The sequence below is a fragment of the Bombina bombina genome, chromosome 4 (assembly GCF_027579735.1).
Source record: "Bombina bombina isolate aBomBom1 chromosome 4, aBomBom1.pri, whole genome shotgun sequence".
Taxonomy (NCBI): Eukaryota; Metazoa; Chordata; class Amphibia; order Anura; family Bombinatoridae; genus Bombina; species Bombina bombina.
In genome coordinates, this window is record NC_069502.1 from 683,820,534 (window position 1) to 683,844,305 (window position 23,772).

The following is a 23,772-nucleotide window of genomic DNA, read 5'->3' on the forward strand; positions in this document are numbered from 1 at the left end:
ACCCAAAACAATTCTTTCATGATTCAGAAAGAGCATGCTATTTTAAAGAACTTTCCAATTTACTTCTATTTAATTTGATTCCTTCTCTTGTTATTTGTTGAAAGGTTTATCTAGGAAAGCTCAGGAGGTTCTAGCTGCTGATTGGTGGCTGCGCATATATATATAAATAAAACAATTGTTATTGGCTCACCTATGTGTTCAGTTAGAAACCAGTACTGCATTGCTGCTCCTTCAACAAATGATACCAAGCGAATTAAGCAAATTTGATAATAGAAGTAAACTGGAATGTTTAAAATTGTATGTTCTACCTAAATCAAGAAAGAAAATTTTTGGGTTTCATGTCCCTTTAATTCATTGTTCAAAATCAAACAAGTATGTAATAATTCATAAATAAATAATTTGCACACATTTTTTTTGACACATTAAATCCCATAATAAATAAATAAATAAATAAATAAAAATAGCTGTTCAATTAAGTCAAGTCATTGTTAGCATCACAGGTATGGGACTCAGGAATATTATCTTAATATAACTTTTTTCCCTAATTATTATTTTACACCGTGATCTAATACATGAGATTTAGAATTAAGAACAAACGTATTTCTTTTTATTTAGCTTTCATATTTTATGGTTTTCCAAACAACAGTTTTTACAAAGACAAAGGAAATGAAGAAACATAAAGCAGCATATCAAACAGGGATTGCTGACAGGAAAATGCATTTTGGGAAATCTTGTAACGGTAGCAAAAACCTGAGCTGTTATATTTCAGTACAGTTTAGGGTTGACCTGTTCAGCCCATGGCATATTGATTTTTGCTCCAACAGTGCAAATATTTTTAATTCTTGTTTATTACTGCTTTAGTATTTTATTTGTATAAGTACTATTTTGAGTTTTATTACAACCACTCTTGGTAAATAATGTAACATATTTTAAGTGCAATTAATCCCTTAACTTAATAGATGGGTTTATCATTTAAAAAAACAAACAGAAAACAATTGTTGTACATCGCACGGAAAAAAAAAAATTGTTCAAGACTCTGTTTCATTGGCATTGCAAAATTTTCATTGAGAGAATCTTCCTGTTCACAATGACACAGGGGTTGCAAAATGGTGATATTTTTGTTCAATAAAGAAATGACTTTCATAGCTTTTGAATGTGCTTGGATGAAATGCCCAAGAAAACCGTAGCTATAAAACAGTCAAAATGGTTGTACTGTGGCATTCTAAAAAAAGTTCCTTTGACTTTTAATGATGACTGCTGTCAAAGGTGGAACCACAGTATGAAGAAAACAGCTGAAGTAGTGAATTGGCCCAGCACTTTCTGGATTACTAAAGCCGGGACAATGGGACAGTTTCTGTTGGTAACAGCAGTCCTAAATATTTATAAAAAAGAAAAGATATGATTAGCATAATTCATCTTTGAGAAATTATTATAACACAATGACTGTATTTAAAAGCTGTGACTCTAACCTGTGGAATCTCCTCATTGCAAAAACATAAATTATGCTTACCAGATAATTTCCTTTCCTTCTGTATGAGGCGAGTCCATGGCTTCATTCCTTACTTGTGGGAAATACAGAACCTGGCCACCAGGAGGAGGCAAAGACACCCCAGCCAAAGGCTTAAAGGGACACTGAACCCAATTTTTTTATTTCGTGATTCAGATAAAGCATGCAATTTTAAGCAACTTTCTAGTTTACTCCTATTATTTTTTCTTCGTTCTCTAGCTTTCTTTATTTGAAAAAGAAGGCATCTAATCTATTTTTTTGGTTAAGAACCATGGAAAGCACTTGTTTATTGGTGGGTGAATTTATCCACCAATCGGCAAGAACAACACAGTGGCCTAGATTTAGAGTTTTGGCGTTAGAGGCTCCTAACGCTGGTTTTTACCGCCCGCTGGTATTTGGAGTCAGTCAGGAAAGGGTCTAACACTCACTTTGCAGCCGCGACTTTTCCATACCGCAGATCCCCCTACGCCATTTGCGTATCCTATCTTTTCAATGGGATCTTTCTAACGCCGGTATTTAGAGTCTTGGCTGAAGTGAGCGTTAGAAATCTAACGACAAAACTCCAGCCGCAGAAAAAAGTCAGTAGTTAAGAGCTTTTTGGGCTAACGCCAGTTCATAAAGCTCTTAACTACTGTGCTCTACAGTACACTAACACCCATAAATTACCTATGTACCCCTAAACCGAGGTCCCCCCACATCGCCGCCACTCGATTAATTTTTTTTAACCCCTAATCTGCCGCTCCGTACACCGCCGCCACCTACGTTATCCCTATGAACCCCTAATCTGCTGCCCCTAACACCGCCGACCCCTATATTATATTTATTAACCCCTAATCTGCCCCCCACAACGTCGCCGCCAGCTACCTACAATAATTAACCCCTAATCTGCCGACCGCACCTCACCGCTACTATAATAAAGTTATTAACCCCTAATCCGCCTCACTCCCGCCTCAATAACCCTATAATAAATAGTATTAACCCCTAATCTGCCTTTCCTAACATCGCCGACACCTAACTTCAATTATTAACCCCTAATCTGCCAACCGGATCTCGCCGCTACTCAAATAAATGGATTAACCCCTAAAGCTAAGTCTAACCCTAACACCAACACCCCCCTAAATTAAATATAATTTAAATCTAACAAAATAAATTAACTCTTATTAAATAAATTATTCCTATTTAAAGCTAAATACTTACCTGTAAAATAAACCCTAATATAGCTACAATATAACGAATAATTATATTGTAGCTATTTTAGGATTAATATTTATTTTACAGGCAACTTTGTATTTATTTTAACTAGGTACAATAGCTATTAAATAGTTATTAACTATTTAATAGCTACCTAGTTAAAATAATTACAAAATTACCTGTAAAATAAATCCTAACCTAAGTTACAATTAAACCTAAAACTACACTATCAATAAATTAATTAAATACAATACCTACAAATAACTACAATTAAATAAACTAACTAAAGTACAAAAAATAAAAAAGAACTAAGTTACAAAAAATAAAAAAATATTTACAAACATTAGAAAAATATTACAACAATTTTAAACTAATTACACCTACTCTAAGCCCCCTAATAAAATAACAAAGACCCCCAAAATAAAAAAATGCCCTACCCTATTCTAAATTAAAAAAGTTCAAAGCTCTTTTACCTTACCAGCCCTGAAAAGGGCCATTTGCGGGGCATGCCCCAAATAATTCAGCTCTTTTGCCTGTAAAAAAAACATACAATACCCCCCCCCCAACATTACAACCCACCACCCACATACCCCTAATCTAACCCAAACCCCCCTTAAATAAACTTAACACTAAGCCCCTGAAGATCATCCTACCTTATCTTCACCATGCCAGGTTCACCGGTCCGTCCTCCGAAGTCTTCATCCAAGCCCAAGCGGGGGCTGGCGATCCATAATCCGGCTGAAGTCTTCTATCAAGCGGCGGCTGAAGAGGTCCAGAAGAGGCTCCAAAGTCTTCATCCTATCCGGGAAGAAGAGGAGATCCGGACCGGCAACCATCTTGATCCAAGCGGCATCTTCTATCTTCATCCGATGACGAACGGCTCCATCTTGAAGACCTCCAGCGCGGATCCATCCTGTTCTTCCGACGTCCAACTGAAGAATGAAGGTTCCTTTAAGGGACGTCATCCAAGATGGCGTCCCTCGAATTCCGATTGGCTGATAGAATCCTATCAGCCAATCGGAATTCGAGGGACGCCATCTTGGATGACGTCCCTTAAAGGAACCTTCATTCTTCAGTTGGACGTCGGAAGAAGAGGATGGATCCGCGTCGGAGGTCTTCAAGATGGAGCCGTTCGTCATCGGATGAAGATAGAAGCTTGATAGAAGACTTCAGCCGGATTATGGATCGCCAGCCCCCGCTTGGGCTTATTTTATTAGGGGGCTTAGAGTAGGTGTAATTAGTTTAAAATTGTTGTAATATTTTTCTAATGTTTGTAAATATTTTTTTATTTTTTGTAACTTAGTTCTTTTTTATTTTTTGTACTTTAGTTAGTTTATTTAATTGTAGTTATTTGTAGGTATTTTATTTAATTAATTTATTGATAGTGTAGTGTTAGGTTTAATTGTAACTTAGGTTAGGATTTATTTTACAGGTAATTTTGTAATTATTTTAACTATTTTAGCTATTAAATAGTTAACTATTTAATAGCTATTGTACCTGGTTAAAATAAATACAAAGTTGCCTGTAAAATAAATATTAATCCTAAAATAGCTACAATATAATTATTTGTTATATTGTAGCTATATTAGGGTTTATTTTACAGGTAAGTATTTAGCTTTAAATAGGAATAATTTATTTAATAAGAGTTAATTTATTTCGTTAGATTTAAATTATATTTAACTTAGGGGGGTGTTAGTGTTAGGGTTAGACTTAGCTTTAGGGGTTAATCCATTTATTAGAGTAGCGGCGAGATCCGGTCGGCAGATTAGGGGTTAATAATTGAAGTTAGGTGTCGGCGATGTTAGGGAGGGCAGATTAGGGGTTAATACTATTTCTTATAGGGTTATTGAGGCGGGAGTGAGGCGGATTAGGGGTTAATAACTTTATTATAGTAGCGGTGAGATGCAGTCGGCAGATTAGTGGTTAATTATTGTAGGTAGCTGGCGGCGACGTTGTGGGGGGCAGATTAGGGGTTAATAAATATAATATAGGGGTCAGCGGTGTTAGGGGCAGCAGATTAGGGGTACATAGGGATAACGTAGGTTGCGGCGGTGTACGGAGCGGCAGATTAGGGGTTAATAATAAAATGCAGGGGTCAGCGATAGCGGCGGCGGCAGAATAGGGGTTAATAAGTGTAAGGTTAGGGGTGTTTAGACTCGGGGTACATGTTAGGGTGTTAGGTGCAGACATAGGAAGTGTTTCCCCATAGGAAACAATGGGGCCGCGTTAGGAGCTGAACGCTGCTTTTTTGCAGGTGTTAGGTTTTTTTTCAGCTCAAACTGCCCCATTGTTTCCTATGGGGGAATCGTGCACGAGCACGTTTTTGAAGCTGGCCGCGTCCGTAAGCACCGCTGGTATCGAGAGTTGCAGTTGCGGTAAATATGCTATACGCTCCTTTTTTGGAGCCTAACGCAGCCCTTCTGTGAACTCTAAATACCAGCGGTATTTAAAAGGTGCGGCCAGAAAAAAGCATGCGTAGCTAACGCACCCCTTTGGCCGCAAAACTCTAAATCTAGGCGAGTGTGTTCACCAAAAATGGGCCGGCATCTAAACTTACATTCTTGCATTTCAAATAAAGATACCAAGAGAATGAAGAAAATGTGATAATAGGAGTAAATTAGAAAGTTGCTTAAAAGTGCATGCTCTATCTGAATCACAAAAGAAAAAAATTGGGTTCAGTGTTCCTTTAAACACCTCCCCCACTGCCCTCATCCCCCAGTAATTCTGCCGAGGGAACAAAGAACAGTAGGAGAAATATCAGGGTATAAATGGTGCCCGAAGAACAAAACCAAATTTAAGCCTGCCCAACGGAGAATTCAGGCGGGGCCGTGGATTCTCCTCATACACCTCTTAGAACCCTAAAATAAACTGACAGCTCAAAGTAATGTTTTACCTTTTAAACAAGGGAGGGCCAGATGAAACTATCTTGAGGGCCACATTTGGCCCTGGGGCCTGTACTTTGAGACCACTGCTGTAAACTAAGCGAACATGCTCCTCAACCAGAAAACCAAGGAAGTGGACAAGGCATCCGGCCCCTTCCACTTCCCAGAATAGACACAAACAAGGAAGAAGTTTGACAAAACTCCTTTGTAGCCTGAAGCTAGAACTTCAAGTCCCGAACCACATCCATGTTATGAAACGAAGAAGAAGGATTAGGACACAAGGAAGGAACCACAATCTCCTGATTGATTTTGCGATCTGAAACAACCCTAGGAAGAAAACCTAACCCAGAGAGAACAGTCTTAGCCGCATGAAAAACTAGTTAAGGGACCTCACATTGCAAGACAGCCATCTCAGAAACTCTGTGCGCTGAAGCAATAGCCAGTAGAAAAAAAGAACCTTCAAAGACAGAAAATCTTAATGTCAACTCCATACATAAGCCCAAACGGAGCCTTCTGCAAAACAAGATGTAAACTCCAAGGAGGAGCAATAGATTTAAACACAGGCCTGATCTAGTCAAAGCCTGAACAAGACTGGACATCTGGAAGCTCTGAGAGCCTCTCAAGCAGTAAAACAGATAGGGCCGAAATCTGTCCCCTAAGGGAGCTAACAGAAGCCCCTTCCCCAGAGCATCCTGGAGAAAGGAAAGGATCCTGGAAAACCTGGCCTTATGCCAGGAGAATCCCCGCTCTACATCTGCACCCCTTATGATAAATGCAACTATACACCGGCTTATAAGCTAGAACGAGAGTATCAACATTCTATCAGAAAAAAACTCTCTTGGCTAAGACTAAGCGTTCAATTCCACACAGGCAGCCTCAGAGAGTCCAGGATGTGATGAACACAAGGACCCTGCTCCAGCAGATCCCTGTAACAAAATCCATGGGGGGGGAAGCCCCTAAACTTCGTCATAACTCTAGATATAAATGGAGCAAACCGTCTCACTGACGTCTGCTCTTGCTAGGACCGACCATCCACAAAAAAGAGCGACATGGCCGAAAAGAAGAAGGTTAAAAGAAACCTCTAAGGAATGCTAGATGTCTAGCATATTCAGGATGAAAAGGCCGGAGCCCCACCTGTGTTCAAACCCACCTTCTGCAACAGAAGCGGTGGAGCCAACACCGACGCCTTGAAAGCCTGATCGGCTTCCCCATCAGACACAAACATTCGAGCAGGGAATGATTGTAGGGGACATCCGAACCTGAAGAGTACGCTCATAGAGAGGGTCGCTGACAAGGAGCCGACATGGGCCTCCGACCACCACCAAACACGAGACCCCCGTTTAGCAGCAGGAACTCTCCTTCTCCAAAAGAAGGTCTCCCAACTAGTTTGAACCCAGAAGACCAAATCCTCCAAGCAGAATGCTCGCTGAGGAACCAAAGGAATAATCAGAAGCAAATTCCCAACTCACAGACCTCCCTAGGACACACTCTCCCCACGGACAAGGAAGCGACAAAGTCAAAACCGGCCTGGGAGAACTAAGAGAAAAAATCCTCAGAACAGGGAGATCTGAACGGAACACTGGGATTGATTTCCCCCATCGGTATTCCATGTAAGTCTGTTAAGTCTGTAAGTTTGTTGCCGGACAGATAGCTCAGCATGCCTGGGTTGCAGGTTCGATCCCAGGTGAGGTCCACTCAGCCTTTCATCCTTCCAAGGTCGATAAAATGAGCAGCGCCTTGAGACCCTGGGACGGGTGATTAGCTGCGCTTTACAAGAGCCCAATACATACATACATGACAGATTAACCAACCCCATGCCAAAGTCACGACACTCCACCCCCGCGTCAACAAAGAACAGAAGGGGGCTGGAGGGCATAACGCGATGGGTAAATTCGCAAGATCTCAGGATTTAAAGAAAGCTGCCACAGCAGGATTCAACTCTAAGCCTTCAGCTTGCTAGGTATGGTAGTTAAAAATCCCTGTCCCTAAGACAAAACAGCATCCAGATCCACCCTGGTGTCAACACCAGCAACTCAGGTCTAGATCCAACTCTGAGGATCGAAAAGACATGAGAAAATCCCTAAAAGACCCGGGAACTACTGTAATTTCTTGAACTAGGATACTGCCACCTTAAACCCCAGATCCCAAGAAGGATCAGAACAAGGCTTACTATACGATACGGTTTCTAAGAACCGGATTTGCACAAAAAGGATGAAACAGGAAAGACATCCTTCTTCATAACAAATGAGGGGAGAACCTTACACTCTCCGGCGAAAAGAAGAACTAATAAGCTCTGCTTAAAAATCATAGAACCCAGTTAGGACAGGAAGACCCTCCCCCTATTAGGGCATGCACCAACAGTAGAAGAAAATATTCATGCAGTGTGATAGATATCGGGACAATGACTCCAAAGGTCATTTGGAAAACTTCCCCTTCTCTGACAAAACAATTGCCCAGAAAAGAAGCCTAGTTCCGGCCTCTAGGACCCCTAGAGCCATATGATCCAGTATCAAGCACTCATCCCAGATAATATCTAAACAGGTAAAGCCTGTTAACTAGGATAAATGGGCCTGCTGTACCTGGATCAGAAACCTAGAAAAAAAAAACTCCTCTTAAGTAGAAAGAAGGAACAGACCTAAATAGTATCCACAACATGTCCTGCCTGTCATCTAGGATACGACGTATCTTCCGGAACACTCCAGGGCTAAAACGAAACTTCTTAAGTTCCAGGAAAGCTAGAACAAATGAATAATCAAATTAAAGAAATTAAGCTCCAAGGCTTAAAATGTCTCTCGAAAATATCGGAGGAACCATCACCCCGAGCAGAAATCTATAAGCTTCCACCGGAAGTCTCCAACAATCTCGACCATCAAAGTATAGAGTATCAACAATCCCATATGACGAAATGTCTTCTAAGAAGAGTTTCTAAACAAAACAGAGCTCTAAAAACAAAAAAACTATCCGGAAAGGAATAGCAAAGTAAAGAAAATAGGCAAGCGCCCACAAGTGATAAGCTAAAAAGGAGTGTGCAAACAAAAACAGGTCTGGCCTGTCATACGACACAAACCCCCATAGAGCTCGGAACTGGGATTCTAAATAAACGATAAAACAAAAAGTAAAACAAGACGACAAGGAATATCACCATCCTCAACTCGTCTAGTTAAGATCGTTATCTGATTTAGAGGACTGAGATTCAACTGACAGATCAGTAATGGAAATCTCTAACAATCACTAAAACCTCTCTCATAAGTAAACGCAGGTATGCCAATCTAAATCTAAATGCTAAGCCCTCCGCAGTCGGAGGACCCAAGGCAGCAGACTCCGACCCTGGAGGATCTCCCTCTGAAGTCTCAGAGGGAACCACATCCCCAGAGGACTGATCGGACACAATCGTTATTTTACACGAATGTCCATGGGCAGGAGTGCCTGGATTAACCCTTCGCTTATGCATAGCAGGAATAGGTAACATCGCTAAGGCCGTAGAGATGGCCATGCGGCACTGCGTAGTAACCTCTGGTGGCAATAAACCCCTTACAGGCGAAGGAGGATCTGAACTCGGGAAAACTGCATATGTAGGAACAGAATCTAGGGAACACACCTCACTGGACAAAGAGTCCTCAGAGGCAGATAGCTCAGTGGTCTCTAACATCTCAACATTGGTTGATGAGAACACTCTATTGCGGCATACGGAGCATAATTGAGAGGGCTGGATTACCCGTGCCTCCTCACAATATACACAGGTATCAAATTCTGTATCGGAGGGATCCCCCTCTAAATTATGAAAATCCTCAATAACTCGTTAATATCAAATTATAGAAAGGAAAAACAACTGGCACCTTATACCCCCAATGGCTGGGGTACTCAGCACCTCCTATGACCCAGACAGATAGAGAAGATGCTCCTCTCCACAGACACCCGGTCAGGAATCAGAAGCGGGGGAAAAAACGTAACCATTCCTGGTCACATGGTGCTCATGCAGGACCTGCCCCTGCTAATAAAAAAGAGTGCCAGCTTAATATAAAGAAACTGCACAGCTCTGAAAATGAAAATAACCTGTATGTTCCGTATCAGCCTAAGAGCCCAAACGTTCTTACACATAAGCAGTCGAAATCACATAACAAATATGATTAAAAAATCCCCATTGTTCAATAATCCCCCTCAGGAGATATTAACCCTTGATTCCATAAAGATAAAGGAGTCCCACTGCGACCCTGTCTTCTATCGTTAACGTGTGTAAAATAATGAAACAATCTTACCGGAATCTATGCCGTGGAACAGTGACACCGTCCTTAAAGTTTGACAGATTGTAGCAGCGCTTCTGACATGGACTTGAGTGAAGAAAGCAGGTAGCGAAACTTGGCAACGCTGATTGCTTAAGGAGCTGTTAATATGAGTCTGGATGGGTTCGCAGAAAGACTCTCCCTGCATCTCCAGACTCTAACTTTCATCAAGGCTCTCACTGAGAGGCTGACAAGACTACTTAAAACTCCAGTCCCATCTCGAAGGGCAGATACCCTTCCTAAGGAACTACTCCAACATCTTCTGACACTTCTCTGCCAACCTCCTGTAAAGAAAGGCAAAGAATGACTGGGGGATGAGAGAAGTGGGGGAGGTATTTAAGCCTTTGGCTGGGGTGTCTTTGCCTCCTCCTGGTGGCCAGGTTTTGTATTTCCCACAAGTAAGGAATGAAGCCATGGACTCTCCTCATTAAGAAGGAAAATAAAATTGTAAACATAAGGGTTACTTATATCACAAATTACATCCAAATCGAATTCCCCATTTTATATATATTAAAACAAAAGAAGAAAGAAAAAGCAGATATACATACCACAGAAGTATTACATCTATCTATAATTATAACTGAAATGTATAACTGAAGTGGATTTGGTCCAAGAGGCAAAAGGAAACCAGGGTAGAGCCTGAATTAGAGGAGCGTTAAGTGAGGAGGATGAGCTTAGGCATTTAAAAACAATCTAAAACAAGTTAAACAGCAAGTAAAATTGATTATTGCGAACACATTAAAGGGGAGAAAATGTACAGTACACAGTACTATAAGAAAGGGACAATATTTAGCAATGCTCACCGAGTGGAAATATTAGAATTTGTTGAGAGAATTGATGTGGTGAGTAGAAGAAAGCAGGGCCAAGGCAGGAAAACAAGGGATACGGGTGTTATAGAGATATTATTGACATTGACAGAGATGTCTGGCATTGATGTAGTGTTAGAATGATGAATCACTAAGGGCACAATCTCTCTTAAGTTTGGAGTGATGGAGGATTGTTTTATATGTCTGAGCAGATGGATTTAAAGAACTGAACATTTAGGACACAACTATCTAAAATTAGCTGGTATGGAGTGAAATATGCTGAACCTTGCATGGGCAGACGTCACTAATATCAAACATTTTTGAGGCACATGCAAAAATAAAGTAAATTAAAAAAATATATAATTTAAAAAAAAAACAACAGCTTTGAATTTGGTCATTTTTGGTACAATGTTACTTTTGTATAACATAGGAAAGAACCAAAGCAGGGAAAATGATATGAAAAACAAGTCCTGCCGCCAACTGTAAAAATAACAAGGATGGCTCTAATGGATTATCATCACAAAATAAATTAATTTAGCAGGTAAGCATTAGGTTTTCTTTCATAAGATGGTTATGAGTCGATGAAAACATCATCTGGGATCCAATAACCAATTAGTAAATGAAGTACAGGAAATCACCATGAAATAGGGCAGGACCAAGTAGCCAACTTACAAGATGTATCAACTGCTCTGGTGGAATGAACAGTAATATGCTTAGGGGAAGTCTTCCATGCTACCAATTACTCATTGCTTTAAGCCAAGCTGCTAAAGTAAAAGAAGTAGCCTTATGGCCCTTGCGAGGTTCAGAAAAACAGGACAAAAAGAGCAAAAGAAAGTCTTAAAGGCTTAATCGCTTCCATATCAAATTTTAACACTAACATCCAGGTTGTGAAGGAGCCACTCAATATAATTCTTAGGAGCTTGGCAAAATGAAGGAACCATCTTTTTCGGATGAATACAAGTATATGTGGATATAACCTTTGGCAAAAAAATAGCTGGATCTAAAAACAGCTTTATCGTGATGGACGATCAACAAAGGAGCCCAACATGACAGAGCAGGAAGTTCACATATCCACCTATCCAGGAATTTGCTAGCAGAAAAATAACCTTCCAGTCCACAGAGGTCTAGCTCACATATAAGTTCAAACGGAGGAGCAAAAAACACCCTTAGAAACTAATTTAGACTCCAAGGTGGAGTTGCTGGATGATTAATGGGTTTAAGTTGTATCAGCTCCTAAAAAAAGAATCTGAATATCTGAAAGTTGAGCCCTCTTCCTGTGATACAGAACATACAGGGCAGACTTCTGACCCTTAAGATAGCTAGCTGATAAACCCTTCTGCAAAGCTTCCTGGAGAAGATATAAAATACTAAATAATTTCCAATGGCACCTTGTCAAGAGTACCCTCTGATGGAAAAAATCATGTGTTCAATCGTCATGATATCAAAGCTGGAGTCCTGAGGTCCAGAAAAAACAAGGGACCCTACGAAAGAAGATTTTTCCTAAGAGGAAGATGCCAAGGTGGGCATGAGGGTGTGCCATGTTGTGTTGCCTTGATTGGTTCTCGAGTCACATGAGAAAACAGAATTTATGCTTACCTGATAAATTACTTTCTCTTGCGGTGTATCCAGTCCACGGATTCATCCTTACTTGTGGGATATTCTCATTCCCTACAGGAAGTGGCAAAGAGAGCACACAGCAGAGCTGTCCATACAGCTCCCCCTCTAGCTCCGCCCCCCAGTCATTCGACCGATGGTTAGGAGAAAAAGAAGAAACCATAGGGTGCAGTGGTGACTGTAGTTTAAACAAAAATTTTAACCTGACTTAATTGCCAGGGCGGGCCGTGGACTGGATACACCGCAAGAGAAAGTAATTTATCAGGTAAGCATAAATTCTGTTTTCTCTTGCAAGGTGTATCCAGTCCACGGATTCATCCTTACTTGTGGGATACCAATACCAAAGCTTTAGGACACGGATGAAGGGAGGGAACAAGACAGGTAACCTAAACGGAAGGCACCACTGCTTGCAAAACTTGTCTCCCAAAAATAGCCTCCGAAGAAGCAAAAGTATCGAATTTGTAAAATTTGGCAAAAGTATGCAGTGAAGACCAAGTCGCTGCCTTACAAATCTGTTCAACAGAAGCCTCATTCTTGAAGGCCCATGTGGAAGCCACAGCTCTAGTGGAATGAGCTGTAATTCGTTCAGGAGGCTGCTGCCCAGCAGTCTCATAAGCCAATCTGATGATGCTTTTCAGCCAGAAGGAAAGAGAGGTAACAGTCGCTTTCTGACCTCTCCTCTTACCAGAATAAACGACAAACAAGGACGATGTTTGTCTGAAATCTTTAGTTGCTTGTAAATTTAAATGGAGAACACTTAGCCACAGGTGGATTTGAACTCTGGACCTTCAGATTTCAAGGCTGCATAGTTTACCACTAAGCCATTGTGGGACACCATTGCCCAAACCGGAGCCGCCTAAAGCAAACAACCGGTTAATAAACTACAGCACCTTGCCACAGCAGCCTGCTGTGGCCCTACCTTTTCTTATGGATTGGATTTGAGAAAAGCAAGCCTCTTGAAGTCCTCAAGCTGTCTCTGGACCCATGTGGAGCCGCATGCAAGGAAATTTGTCAGAATAAACTGCGCAACTGAGGCGCGAAATTAGGCCCCTCCCCCTCCACTCCGGAGCTGTGGGGCCTTCAGAACCCAATTTAGGCGACTAAAAATAATGCCATGTGGAATAAAACCCCAAATAAACACACCAAAAGTGCTTTAAAAGTGTCAATAATGAGTATTTTGTTAATTAAAATAATCGATTGCCCTGCAAAAATGATAACCAGTCTATTGAGCCCTCTTAAATAAGCCTCTAGTTCTATACTAAGTCTCAGAACATGGCTTACCCTTCCCACATGGGGATTCTTGACAGTCTTCTAGCATTATCTTGTCTTGACTAGAAAAAATATGACTGAAACATACCTCAAAGCAGTTAAGCCTGCAAACTGTTCCCCCCAACTGAAGTTTTCTGGTACTCCTAAGTCCTGTGTGGGAACAGCAATGGATTTTAGTTACAACATGCTAAAATCATTTTCCTCTCAGCAGAATTCTTCATCACATTTCTGCCAGAGAGTAAATAGCACAAACCGGTACTATTTAAAAATAACAAACTTTTGATTGAAGATATAAAACTACAAATCTAACACCACATTCACTTTACCCTCCCGTGGAGATGCCCTATCTGTTAGAGCGGCAAAGAGAATGACTGGGGGGCTGTATGGACAGCTCTGCTGTGTGCTCTCTTTGCCACTTCCTGTAGGGAATGAGAATATCCCACAAGAAAGGATGAATCCGTGGACTGGATACACCTTGCAAGAGAAAGAAAGAATCTCTCTTGAGGAGGTCTAGATCAAAAACGAATTATATATCCTTGAGATACAATCTCTAACACCTAATGGTCTGAGATGGACTTTTCCCACAATCTGCTTCCCAGTGAAATTACATCCTGAGCAGGGGAAGCACATTCATGCCAACTTAGAGGTGGGAATAGAATTCTTGACCTACTTTGTCTTATACCAGGACAAACTAGACCTCCAGGTAGTTTTGGGTAATCCTGCTGACTGGGTTGAAGCAGGATTGCTTTTTTTAGTAAAGGAACCAAAACATCCTATAGATCTACTCTTGCCTTTAGATACTGCACCAGAAAATCTACCTTACCACCAGTGACCATAGCTATAATAGCCTCCAGTCCTCGACCAAACAATATCAATTAATGAAAGGAGAGCATTAAAGAAGTCTGCTCATGGAAACCATATAAGCAGACCAGGACTTAAGCCACAATGCACATGTAGCTAGAACAGCCATGGCAGCGCTTTTAGCAATAAAGGAAGTGTGTACTGTAAAATTGCTTTTCCTTTAAAGTGTTTCAAATTACTTATTATAAGCAGCTGCCGAATATAAAATGTATGAGAAGTTGCTTATTTTGGTTTCTTTTTGTATATGAAATAGCTGATTTTGCTCTTCAAAACCACAACCCAATTAAATTGGTTGAGCTTGGAAGGAAATCAGATCCCCTTATTTTATTACTTTCTGTGCACACACACATACTCCTTTATATTATCTCTGTCTGTATATAAATGCCCACTTCTTAGAGAAAACAATTGAAAATATAAATTAACATTTAATTACATCTACTACTTACCTATCTCTCCTCCTTGATTTTAACAATGTATTACCAAAAATGTGTGTCTGAACACTAAGCAGATCCAAAAAAATGGCCACTGGGCCGCAGAAAGTTAAGTTTTCATGTACAACATCTTCCTCTACTATGCACAGTAGCAACAGTCCACATGCAGTAGAAGGGCCCATTTGAGGAAATGCAAGCACAGTACCAAGGAACTAGACACAGCACACAGTAGATCTGAGGATTGACAAATCTGCATTTAACTTGGGAGGACTGAGACATCTTCCACTCGGAGGAGATTTTTAATTCCCAGCAGAATTCTTCACCTTTGAACACCAGGCATTTTGTGAAGGGATAATGGGCCTCAAACCGGTTAGAAAGGTTCTTCAAACCACAGGTCGACCCACTGGGTCACAGCTTGTGTGTGTGTTGTATGAGAGTGTGTGTGTAGTATGAGAGTGTGTGTTGTGTGTGTAGTATGAAAATGTGTGTGGTGTTTGTGTCCGTTGAATAAGAGTGTGTGTGGTGTGTGGGTTGCATGAGAGTGTGTGTGTTGCATGAGAGTGTGTGTGTTGTGTGTGTAGTATGAAAATGTGTGTGGTGTTTGTGTGTTGAATAAGAGTGTGTGTGGTGTGTGGGTTGCATGAGAGTGTGTGTGGGTTGCATGAGAGTGTGTGTGGTGTGTGGGTTGCATGAGAGTGTGTGTGATGTGTGGGCTGCATTAGAGTGTGTGTGATGTGTGGGTTGCATTAGAGTGTGTGTGGTGTGTGGGTTGCATTAGAGTGTGTGTGGTGTGTGGGTTGCATGAGAGTGTGTGTGGTGTGGGTGTTGTATGAGAGTGTGTGTGGTGTGTGGGTTGCATGAGAGTGTGTGTGGGTTGCATGAGAGTGTGTGTGATGTGTGGGTTGCATTAGAGTGTGTGTGGTGTGTGGGTTGCATGAGAGTCTGTGTTATTACGGTTTATAACACTGAAGTTTTAATACAATCAGGAGTAAAGTACACACACATTTAGTCACTTTTGCTAAAATTGCAGCTATCTTGTTGTATATTAGTTACTAATATTTTCAAAGTATAAAAATAGGATCAGGAAGATTTGTGGTATCATGACACTGGGTCTTGGGGAAAAAAAGTTTGAAGAACCCTGGGTTAGAGAACCCTCTCAACAAAGTGAAGTATGGAGCACTTCAGAATTTATCTTCTTTTGTAGCCAAAACAAGTGAGTAAAGTAGAAACTTGCTGGTTGTATGAGGTGGAAAAGAGCTCTGTAATGAAAGGGGTTTTACCTCCAGGTGGACAGGAAATATAATCCTATATGTGATGTTCTCATGTACTCTCAACATCTTATGAAATAAATAAAAACAGAATTTATGCTTACCTGATAAATTACTTTCTCCAACGGTGTGTCCGGTCCATGGCGTCATCCATTACTTGTGGGAAATGTTCTCCCCCACAGGGAAAGGCAAGGAGAGCACACAGCAAGAGCTGTACATATAGCTCCCCCTCTGGCTCCGCCCCCAAGTCATTCGACCGAGGGTTAGGAGAAAAAGGAGAAACTATAGGGTGCCATGGTGACTGTAGTGTATAAAGAAAAAATTTTCAACCTGATTAAGAAACCAGGGCGGGCCGTGGACCGGACACACCGTTGGAGAAAGTAATTTATCAGGTAAGCATAAATTCTGTTTTCTCCAACATTGGTGTGTCCGGTCCACGGCGTCATCCATTACTTGTGGGAACCAATACCAAAGCTTTAGGACACGGATGAAGGGAGGGAGCAAATCAGGTTACCTAAACGGAAGGCACCACGGCTTGCAAAACCTTTCTCCCAAAAATAGCCTCCGAAGAAGCAAAAGTATCAAATTTGTAGAATTTGGCAAAAGTGTGCAGAGAAGACCAAGTCGCTGCCTTACATATCTGGTCAACAGAAGCCTCGTTCTTGTAGGCCCATGTGGAAGCCACAGCCCTAGTAGAGTGAGCTGTGATACGGTCAGGAGGCTGCCGTCCGGCAGTCTCATAAGCCAAGCGGATAATGCTTTTCAGCCAGAAAGAGAGAGAGGTAGCAGTAGCTTTTTGACCTCTCCTCTTACCAGAGTAAACGACAAACAAGGATGAGGTTTGTCTAAAATCTTTTGTTGCTTCTAAATAGAACTTTAAAGCACGAACAACATCTAAATTGTGTAATAAACGTTCCTTCTTTGAAACTGGATTCGGACACAGAGAAGGAACAACTATTTCCTGGTTGATGTTCTTGTTGGAAACAACGTTTGGAAGAAAACCAGGCTTAGTACGCAAAACAACCTTATCTGAATGAAAAACCAGATATGGTGGATTACACTGCAAAGCAGATAATTCAGAAACTCTTCTAGCAGAAGAAATAGCAACCAAAAACAGAACTTTCCAAGATAATAACTTAATATCTATGGAATGTAAAGGTTCAAACGGAACCCCTTGAAGAACTGAAAGAACTAAATTTAGACTCCAAGGAGGAGTCATGGGTCTGTAAACAGGCTTGATTCTAACCAAAGCCTGGACAAAAGCTTGTACATCTGGCAAAGCTGCCAGTCGTTTGTGCAACAAGACAGATAAAGCAGAAATCTGTCCTTTTAGAGAACTAGCTGACAACCCTTTATCCAAACCTTCTTGGAGAAAGGAGAGAATCTTTGGAATTTTAATCTTACTCCAGGAGAATCCTTTGGATTCACACCAACAGATATATTTTTTCCATATTTTATGGTAAATCTTTCTAGTAACAGGTTTTCTGGCTTGGACCAGAGTATCTATCACAGAATTTGAAAACCCACGCTTGGATAAAATCAAGCGTTCAATTTCCAAGCAGTCAGCTGCAGAGAAACTAGATTTGGATGTTCGAATGGACCTTGTACTAGAAGATCCTGTCTCAAAGGTAGCTTCCATGGTGGAGCCGATGACATATTCACCAGGTCTGCATACCAAGTCCTGCGTGGCCACGCAGGAGCTATCAGAATCACTGAGGCCTTCTCCTGTTTGATCCTGTCTATGAGCCTGGGAAGGAGAGGAAACGGTGGAAACACATATGCTAGGTTGAACGACCAAGGCGCCACTAATGCATCCACTAGAGTCGCCTTGGGATCCCTGGATCTGGACCCGTAGCAAGGAATCTTGAAGTTCTGACGGGACGCCATTAGATCCATGTCTGGAATGCCCCATAATTGGGTTAACTGAGCAAAGACCTCCGGATGGAGTTCCCACTCCCCCGGATGGAAAGTCTGACGACTCAAATAGTCCGCCTCCCAGTTGTCTACTCCTGGGATGTGAATAGCAGATAGATGGCAGGAGTGATTCTCTGCCCATTGGATTATCTTGGTTACTTCCTTCATCGCTAGGGAACTCTTTGTTCCCCCCTGATGATTGATGTATGCAACAGTCGTTATGTTGTCCGACTGAAATCTTATGAACCTGGCTTCCGCTAGCTGAGGCCAAGCCAGGAGCGCATTGAATATAGCTCTTAGTTCCAAAATGTTTATCGGGAGAAGCGACTCTTCCCGCGACCATAGGCGCTGAGCTTTCAGAGAGTCCCAGACCGCGCCCCACCCCAAGAGGCTGGCGTCGGTCGTGACGATGACCCACTCCGGTCTGCGGAAACTCATTCCCTGAGACAGGTGATCCTGGGTCAACCACCAGAGAAGTGAGTCCCTGGTTACCTGGTCTACTTGAATTTGGGGAGACAAGTCTGTATAGTCCCCATTCCACTGATTGAGCATGCACAGCTGTAATGGTCTTAGATGAATTCGAGCAAAAGGAACCACATCCATTGCTGCGACCATTAGTCCTATTACTTCCATGCATTGAGCTATGGAGGGTTGAGGAATAGAGTGAAGAACTCGACAAGCTTTTAGAAGCTTTGTCTTTCTGACTTCTGTGAGAAAGATCTTCATTTCCACAGAATCTATTATTGTTCCCAGAAAAGGAACCCTTGTGGACGGTGACAGTGAACTTTTTTCTATGTTCACCTTCCACCCGTGAGATCTGAGAAAAGCCAACACAATGTCTGTATGAGCTCTCGCTTTGGAAAGAGACGACGCTTGGATTAGGATGTCGTCTAGATAAGGTGCTACAGCGATGCCCCTCGGTCTTAGGACCGCTAGAAGGGACCCTAGCACCTTTGTGAAAATTCTGGGAGCGGTGGCTAAACCGAATGGAAGAGCCACAAACTGGTAATGTTTGTCCAGAAAGGTGAACCTCAGGAACTGATGATGAGATTTGTGGATTGGGATATGCAGATACACATCCTTTAGATCCACGGTAGTCAAAAATTTACCCTGCTGGATTGTCGGTAAGATTGTCCGAATGGTTTCCATCTTGAAGGATGGAACTCTGAGGAACTTGTTTAATATCTTTAAATCCAGAATTGGCCTGAAAGTTCCCTCTTTTTTGGGAACCACAAACAGGTTTGAGTAAAAACCTAGACCTTGTTCCCCGGAGGGGACTGGGTTTATCACTCCCATCTTTGATAGGTCTCTTACACAATGTAAGAATGCCTGTTTCTTTATCTGGTCTGAAGATAAGCGAGACAGGTGGAACCTTCCCTTTGGAGGAAGTCCCTTGAATTCTAACAGGTATCCCTTGGAAACTATCTCTAGTGCCCAGGGATCCAGAACATCTCTTGCCCAAGCCTGAGCGAAGAGAGATAGTCTGCCCCCTACCAGACACATCTGCCGACCAGGATTTTAGCCAAAGCGCCCTCCGCGCTACTATAGCAAAACCTGAGTTTTTTGCCGCCAATTTCGTTATTTGAAAGGCGGCATCCAATATAAAAGAATTAGCTAACTTTAATGCGTGAATTCTGTCCATGACTTCTTCATAGGAAGTCTCTTTCTGGAGCGACCTTTCTAGTTCTTCGAACCAAAAGGACGCCGCTGAAGTGACAGTAATAACACACGTAGCTGGTTGAAGGATGAACCCTTGCTGAACAAAAATCTTTTTAAGCAATCCTTCCAATTTTTTATCCATAGGATCTTTGAAAGCGCAGCTGTCCTCTATAGGAATAGTTGTGCGCTTCGCTAGTGTTGAAACAGCTCCCTCAACCTTCGGGACCGTTTGCCATGCGTCCCTTCTAGGGTCTACTATGGGAAACATTTTCTTAAATATAGGAGGTGGGGCAAAGGGTACACCTGGCTTCTCCCACTCCTTTTCCACTATGTTCGCTACCCTCTTAGGTATTGGAAAAGCGTCGTCGTGCACTGGGACCTCTAAAAATTTGTCCAATTTGCACAACTTCTCTGGTACTACCATGGAATCACAGTCATCCAGAGTAGCTAATACCTCCTTAAGCAAAGCGCGGAGATGTTCTAGCTTAAACTTAAATGCCACTATATCAGGTTCTGCCTGTTGAGAAATTTTTCCTGAGTCTGAAATTTCACCCTCAGACAGCCCTTCCCTTACAGCCAATTCCGATTGATGCGAGGGTAAAATAGATAAGGCATCGTCAGCGTCTGATTGTTCATCCTTTTTATCTGTATTTAAAACTGAACAATCACGCTTTCTCTGAAAAGCTGGCAGTTTGAATAAAAGATTTGCTATAGAATTATCCACTACTGCTGATAATTGTTGCATAGAAATAAGCACTGGCGCGCTAGGTGTCGCCTGCGCGGGCAAAGCTGGTGTAGACACAGAAGGAGAGGATGTAGAGCTATCCCCACTACCTTCATTAGATAAATCATCTTGGGCAACATTATGAAAAATAACAGAGCTGTCCTGATTTTGTTTGGACGCTATGGCGCAATTATCACAAACACTCGAAGGGGGAACCACATTTGTCTCTATACACACAGAACATAGGTTATCTGATGGAACAGACATGTTAAACAGATTTAGGCAGGCAAACAATGCAATAAAAACGATTTTAAACAAAAACGTTACTGTCTCTTTAAATAATAAAATGACACATTTATTTCTGAATGTTCAAAAAACTATGAAGGCAATATCCGATTTTTCTGAAATTTGGACCCCAGTGTCTTAATGCTTAGAAAGTATTGCACAGCAAATATGGAGACTCTAGCTCTTAAAACAAGCAAACCGGAGCTAATTGTTGGATTTAACCGTTTTTATACACCACAATCCCAGCTACAGCCTTGCTGCAGCTCTTTACCTTCCTTAGGGGTCACCATTCACAGAAAAAAGCCTTTTGGAGTCACTTTCTGAGCCACAGGACCCTCTCACATGAATCTGCATGCATTGCCTTGAAATTCAACTGCGCAGCTGAAGCGCCAAAATGAGGCTTCCTCCCTCAGTACACTAGAGTGAAGGGGCCTTCCTGACTAGATTTAGGTGTCTAAAACAAGCCAGATCAAGAAAAAACGTTCCCAAGTGTATGTGAGCTTATAAAATATTTCAAATGGTATAATATTGTAATAAAAACCAATCGATTTGGCCCCTAACAGTGTCTACCAGCATAAAAAACAAAAAGGGGAAGCCTGTTATCTTTTTTGCTGAGGTGAAAGAAAAATGGCTTACCGTTTCCCCTGAGGGGAAAAATGACTGTCATCTAGCATTAGCCTGTGTTGTTAGAAGGAGACTAGTCATACCTGAAGCAGATGAGTCTGCAAACTGTTACCCCCAACTGAAGTTCTCTTGTTTCAACAGTCCTGCGTGGTAACAGTAATGGATTTTAGTTACTTGTGCTAAAATCATAGCCCTCTTAAACAGAAATCTTCATCACTTTTCTGTTATAGAGTAAATAGTACAAGCCAGCACTATTTTAAAATAACAAACTCTTGATAGAAGAATAAAAAACTACAACTAACACCACAAACTCCTCGCCATCCCCGTGGTAGATGCTACTTGTTCAGAGCGGCAAGGAGAATGACTGGGGGGCGGAGCCAGAGGGGGAGCTATATGGACAGCTCTTGCTGTGTGCTCTCCTTGCCTTTCCCTGTGGGGGAGAACATTTCCCACAAGTAATGGATGACGCCGTGGACCGGACACACCAATGTTGGAGAAATTAAAATATTTCAGGAGAGCATAAGACTATCAAGTAAAATAAAACTAAAGTTTTTATTAAGACAGAATATGCTGGGCAGACTAGAAGATCCAACTACAATCAGTTTTCATATCTTTCTAAAATGTCAGGAGCTTTTGGTCAGTACCTACCAAGTTGCTCTGCAGCTTCCTTCGTTGCTTTCTTGTCTACCACATAACTAATCTCGGTAGCCCTGAAAAGCAAAAAACAATTCTGATGAGCTATTTGTAAACCTATTTAAGGGATAGTAATTCCAAATAAAATTTTCATGATTCAGATAGGGCATGTAATTTTAAACAACTTTTTAATTTACTTTTATCATCAAAAAAAAGATCTGAGATAAGGAGGCCGTCTGCAGGAGCTTAGATGCAAGGTAATCACAGAGGTAAAAAGTATATTTTTATAACAGTGTTTGTTATGCAAAACTGGGGAATGGTAAACAAATGGATTATCTATCTTTTTAAACAATAACATTTTGGTGTTTACTATCCCTTTAACTACCAACAAAAAAGTATCACAGACTTTAAAAGGTATTTAAAGATTATGAACTTGAATGAATTACTGGAAAAGAATTCTAGTGATGATAATAATGCCAATTACCCCTTTTGCTAAAAGTATGAAAATAGGTTACCAATTTATTTACGTATTATCAATAACAATTGCAATCACACCAATAATATACCATTATAACGGGAAAAAAATAAATGTATAAAGTTTTTACTTAGAAAAAGATTGATGACACAAGTACCAGAAGGCCAGTATTTCTTTCTGAAGTGCGAGTTTAATTCACACATGGAATAACCTTATTTATACACCAGGCAGGCTCCAATTCCTTAAAGGAACACAAAAGAAATTTTCTTTCATGATTCAGAGCATACAATTGTATACAGCTTTCTAATGTACTTCCATCAACTTTGCTTCATTCCCTTGGTATCCTTTGTTGAAAGAGCAGCAGCTAGCTGAACATATCGGAAGACCAATGACAGCAGGCATATAGGTGCACCAACCAATAAGCAGTTAGCTTGCAGCAGTGCAATGCTGCTACTAAGCCTACTTAGATATTCTTTCCAACAAAGGATACAGACAGAACAAAGCAAAATACATAACAGAAGTAAAGTGGAAGGTTGTTTAACAAACTATGTTCTATCTGAATCAGGAAAGAAAAAAAAAATGGTTTTCATGTCCCTTTAACAATATTTTGTCATTACCACCTCTACTGGACATCTACTGCACAAATCCACCACCCTTTCTGTAAATTACTAATTATTCCTAAACCTACTACCTGCAACTTGTTCTGGTAATTTTCTTTTCTTATTAACTTTTCTTTTTTTTTGCTGTGAAAAATGGATTCAGCTTTATTAAAGGGACAGTCTAGGCCAAAATAAACTTTCATGATTCAGATAGAGCATGTAATTTTAAACAATTTTCCAATTTACTTTTATCACCAATTTTGCTTTGTTTTCTTGGTATTCTTAGTTGAAAGCTTAACCTAGGAGGTTCATATGCTAATTTCTTAGACCTTGAAGCCCACCTCTTTCAGATTGCATTTTAACAGTTTTTCACCACTAGAGGGTGTTAGTTCACGTATTTCATATAGATAACACTGTGCTCGTGCACGTGAAGTAATCTGGGAGCAGGCACTGATTGGCTAGACTGCAAGTCTGTCAAAAGAACTGAAAAAAGGGGCAGTTTGCAGAGGCTTAGATACAAGATAATCACAGAGGTTAAAAAGTATATTATTATAAATGTGTTAGTTATGCAAAACTGGAAAATGGGTAATAAAGGGATTATCTATCTTTTAAAACAATCAAAAATTCTGGTGTAGACTGTCCCTTAAAAGTGAATGTAAATTTTGATGAACCGGTGCCTGTTTTTAATAATCCTATTAAAAACAGGGGCACTTTCCATCATCAAACTTTACATTTCACTGGTTTTGTTAA

General features: G+C 41.0%; 1 protein-coding gene across 2 annotated transcripts in view; it reads right to left on the minus strand.

Moving 5' to 3' along the window:
* Positions 1-585: 585 nt before the first annotated feature.
* GNPAT (glyceronephosphate O-acyltransferase) overlaps positions 586-23,772 on the minus strand; it is a 203,588-nt gene continuing 180,401 nt past the window's right edge. For both annotated transcript variants that reach the window (XM_053710828.1, XM_053710827.1), the window contains exons 15-16: positions 21,964-22,025; positions 586-1,372 (exon numbers count right to left, since the gene is read on the minus strand). In XM_053710828.1, the coding sequence (XP_053566803.1) occupies positions 1,329-1,372; positions 21,964-22,025 (106 nt within the window). In that variant the 3' untranslated portion in view covers positions 586-1,328. The remainder of the gene's footprint in view (positions 1,373-21,963; positions 22,026-23,772) is intronic.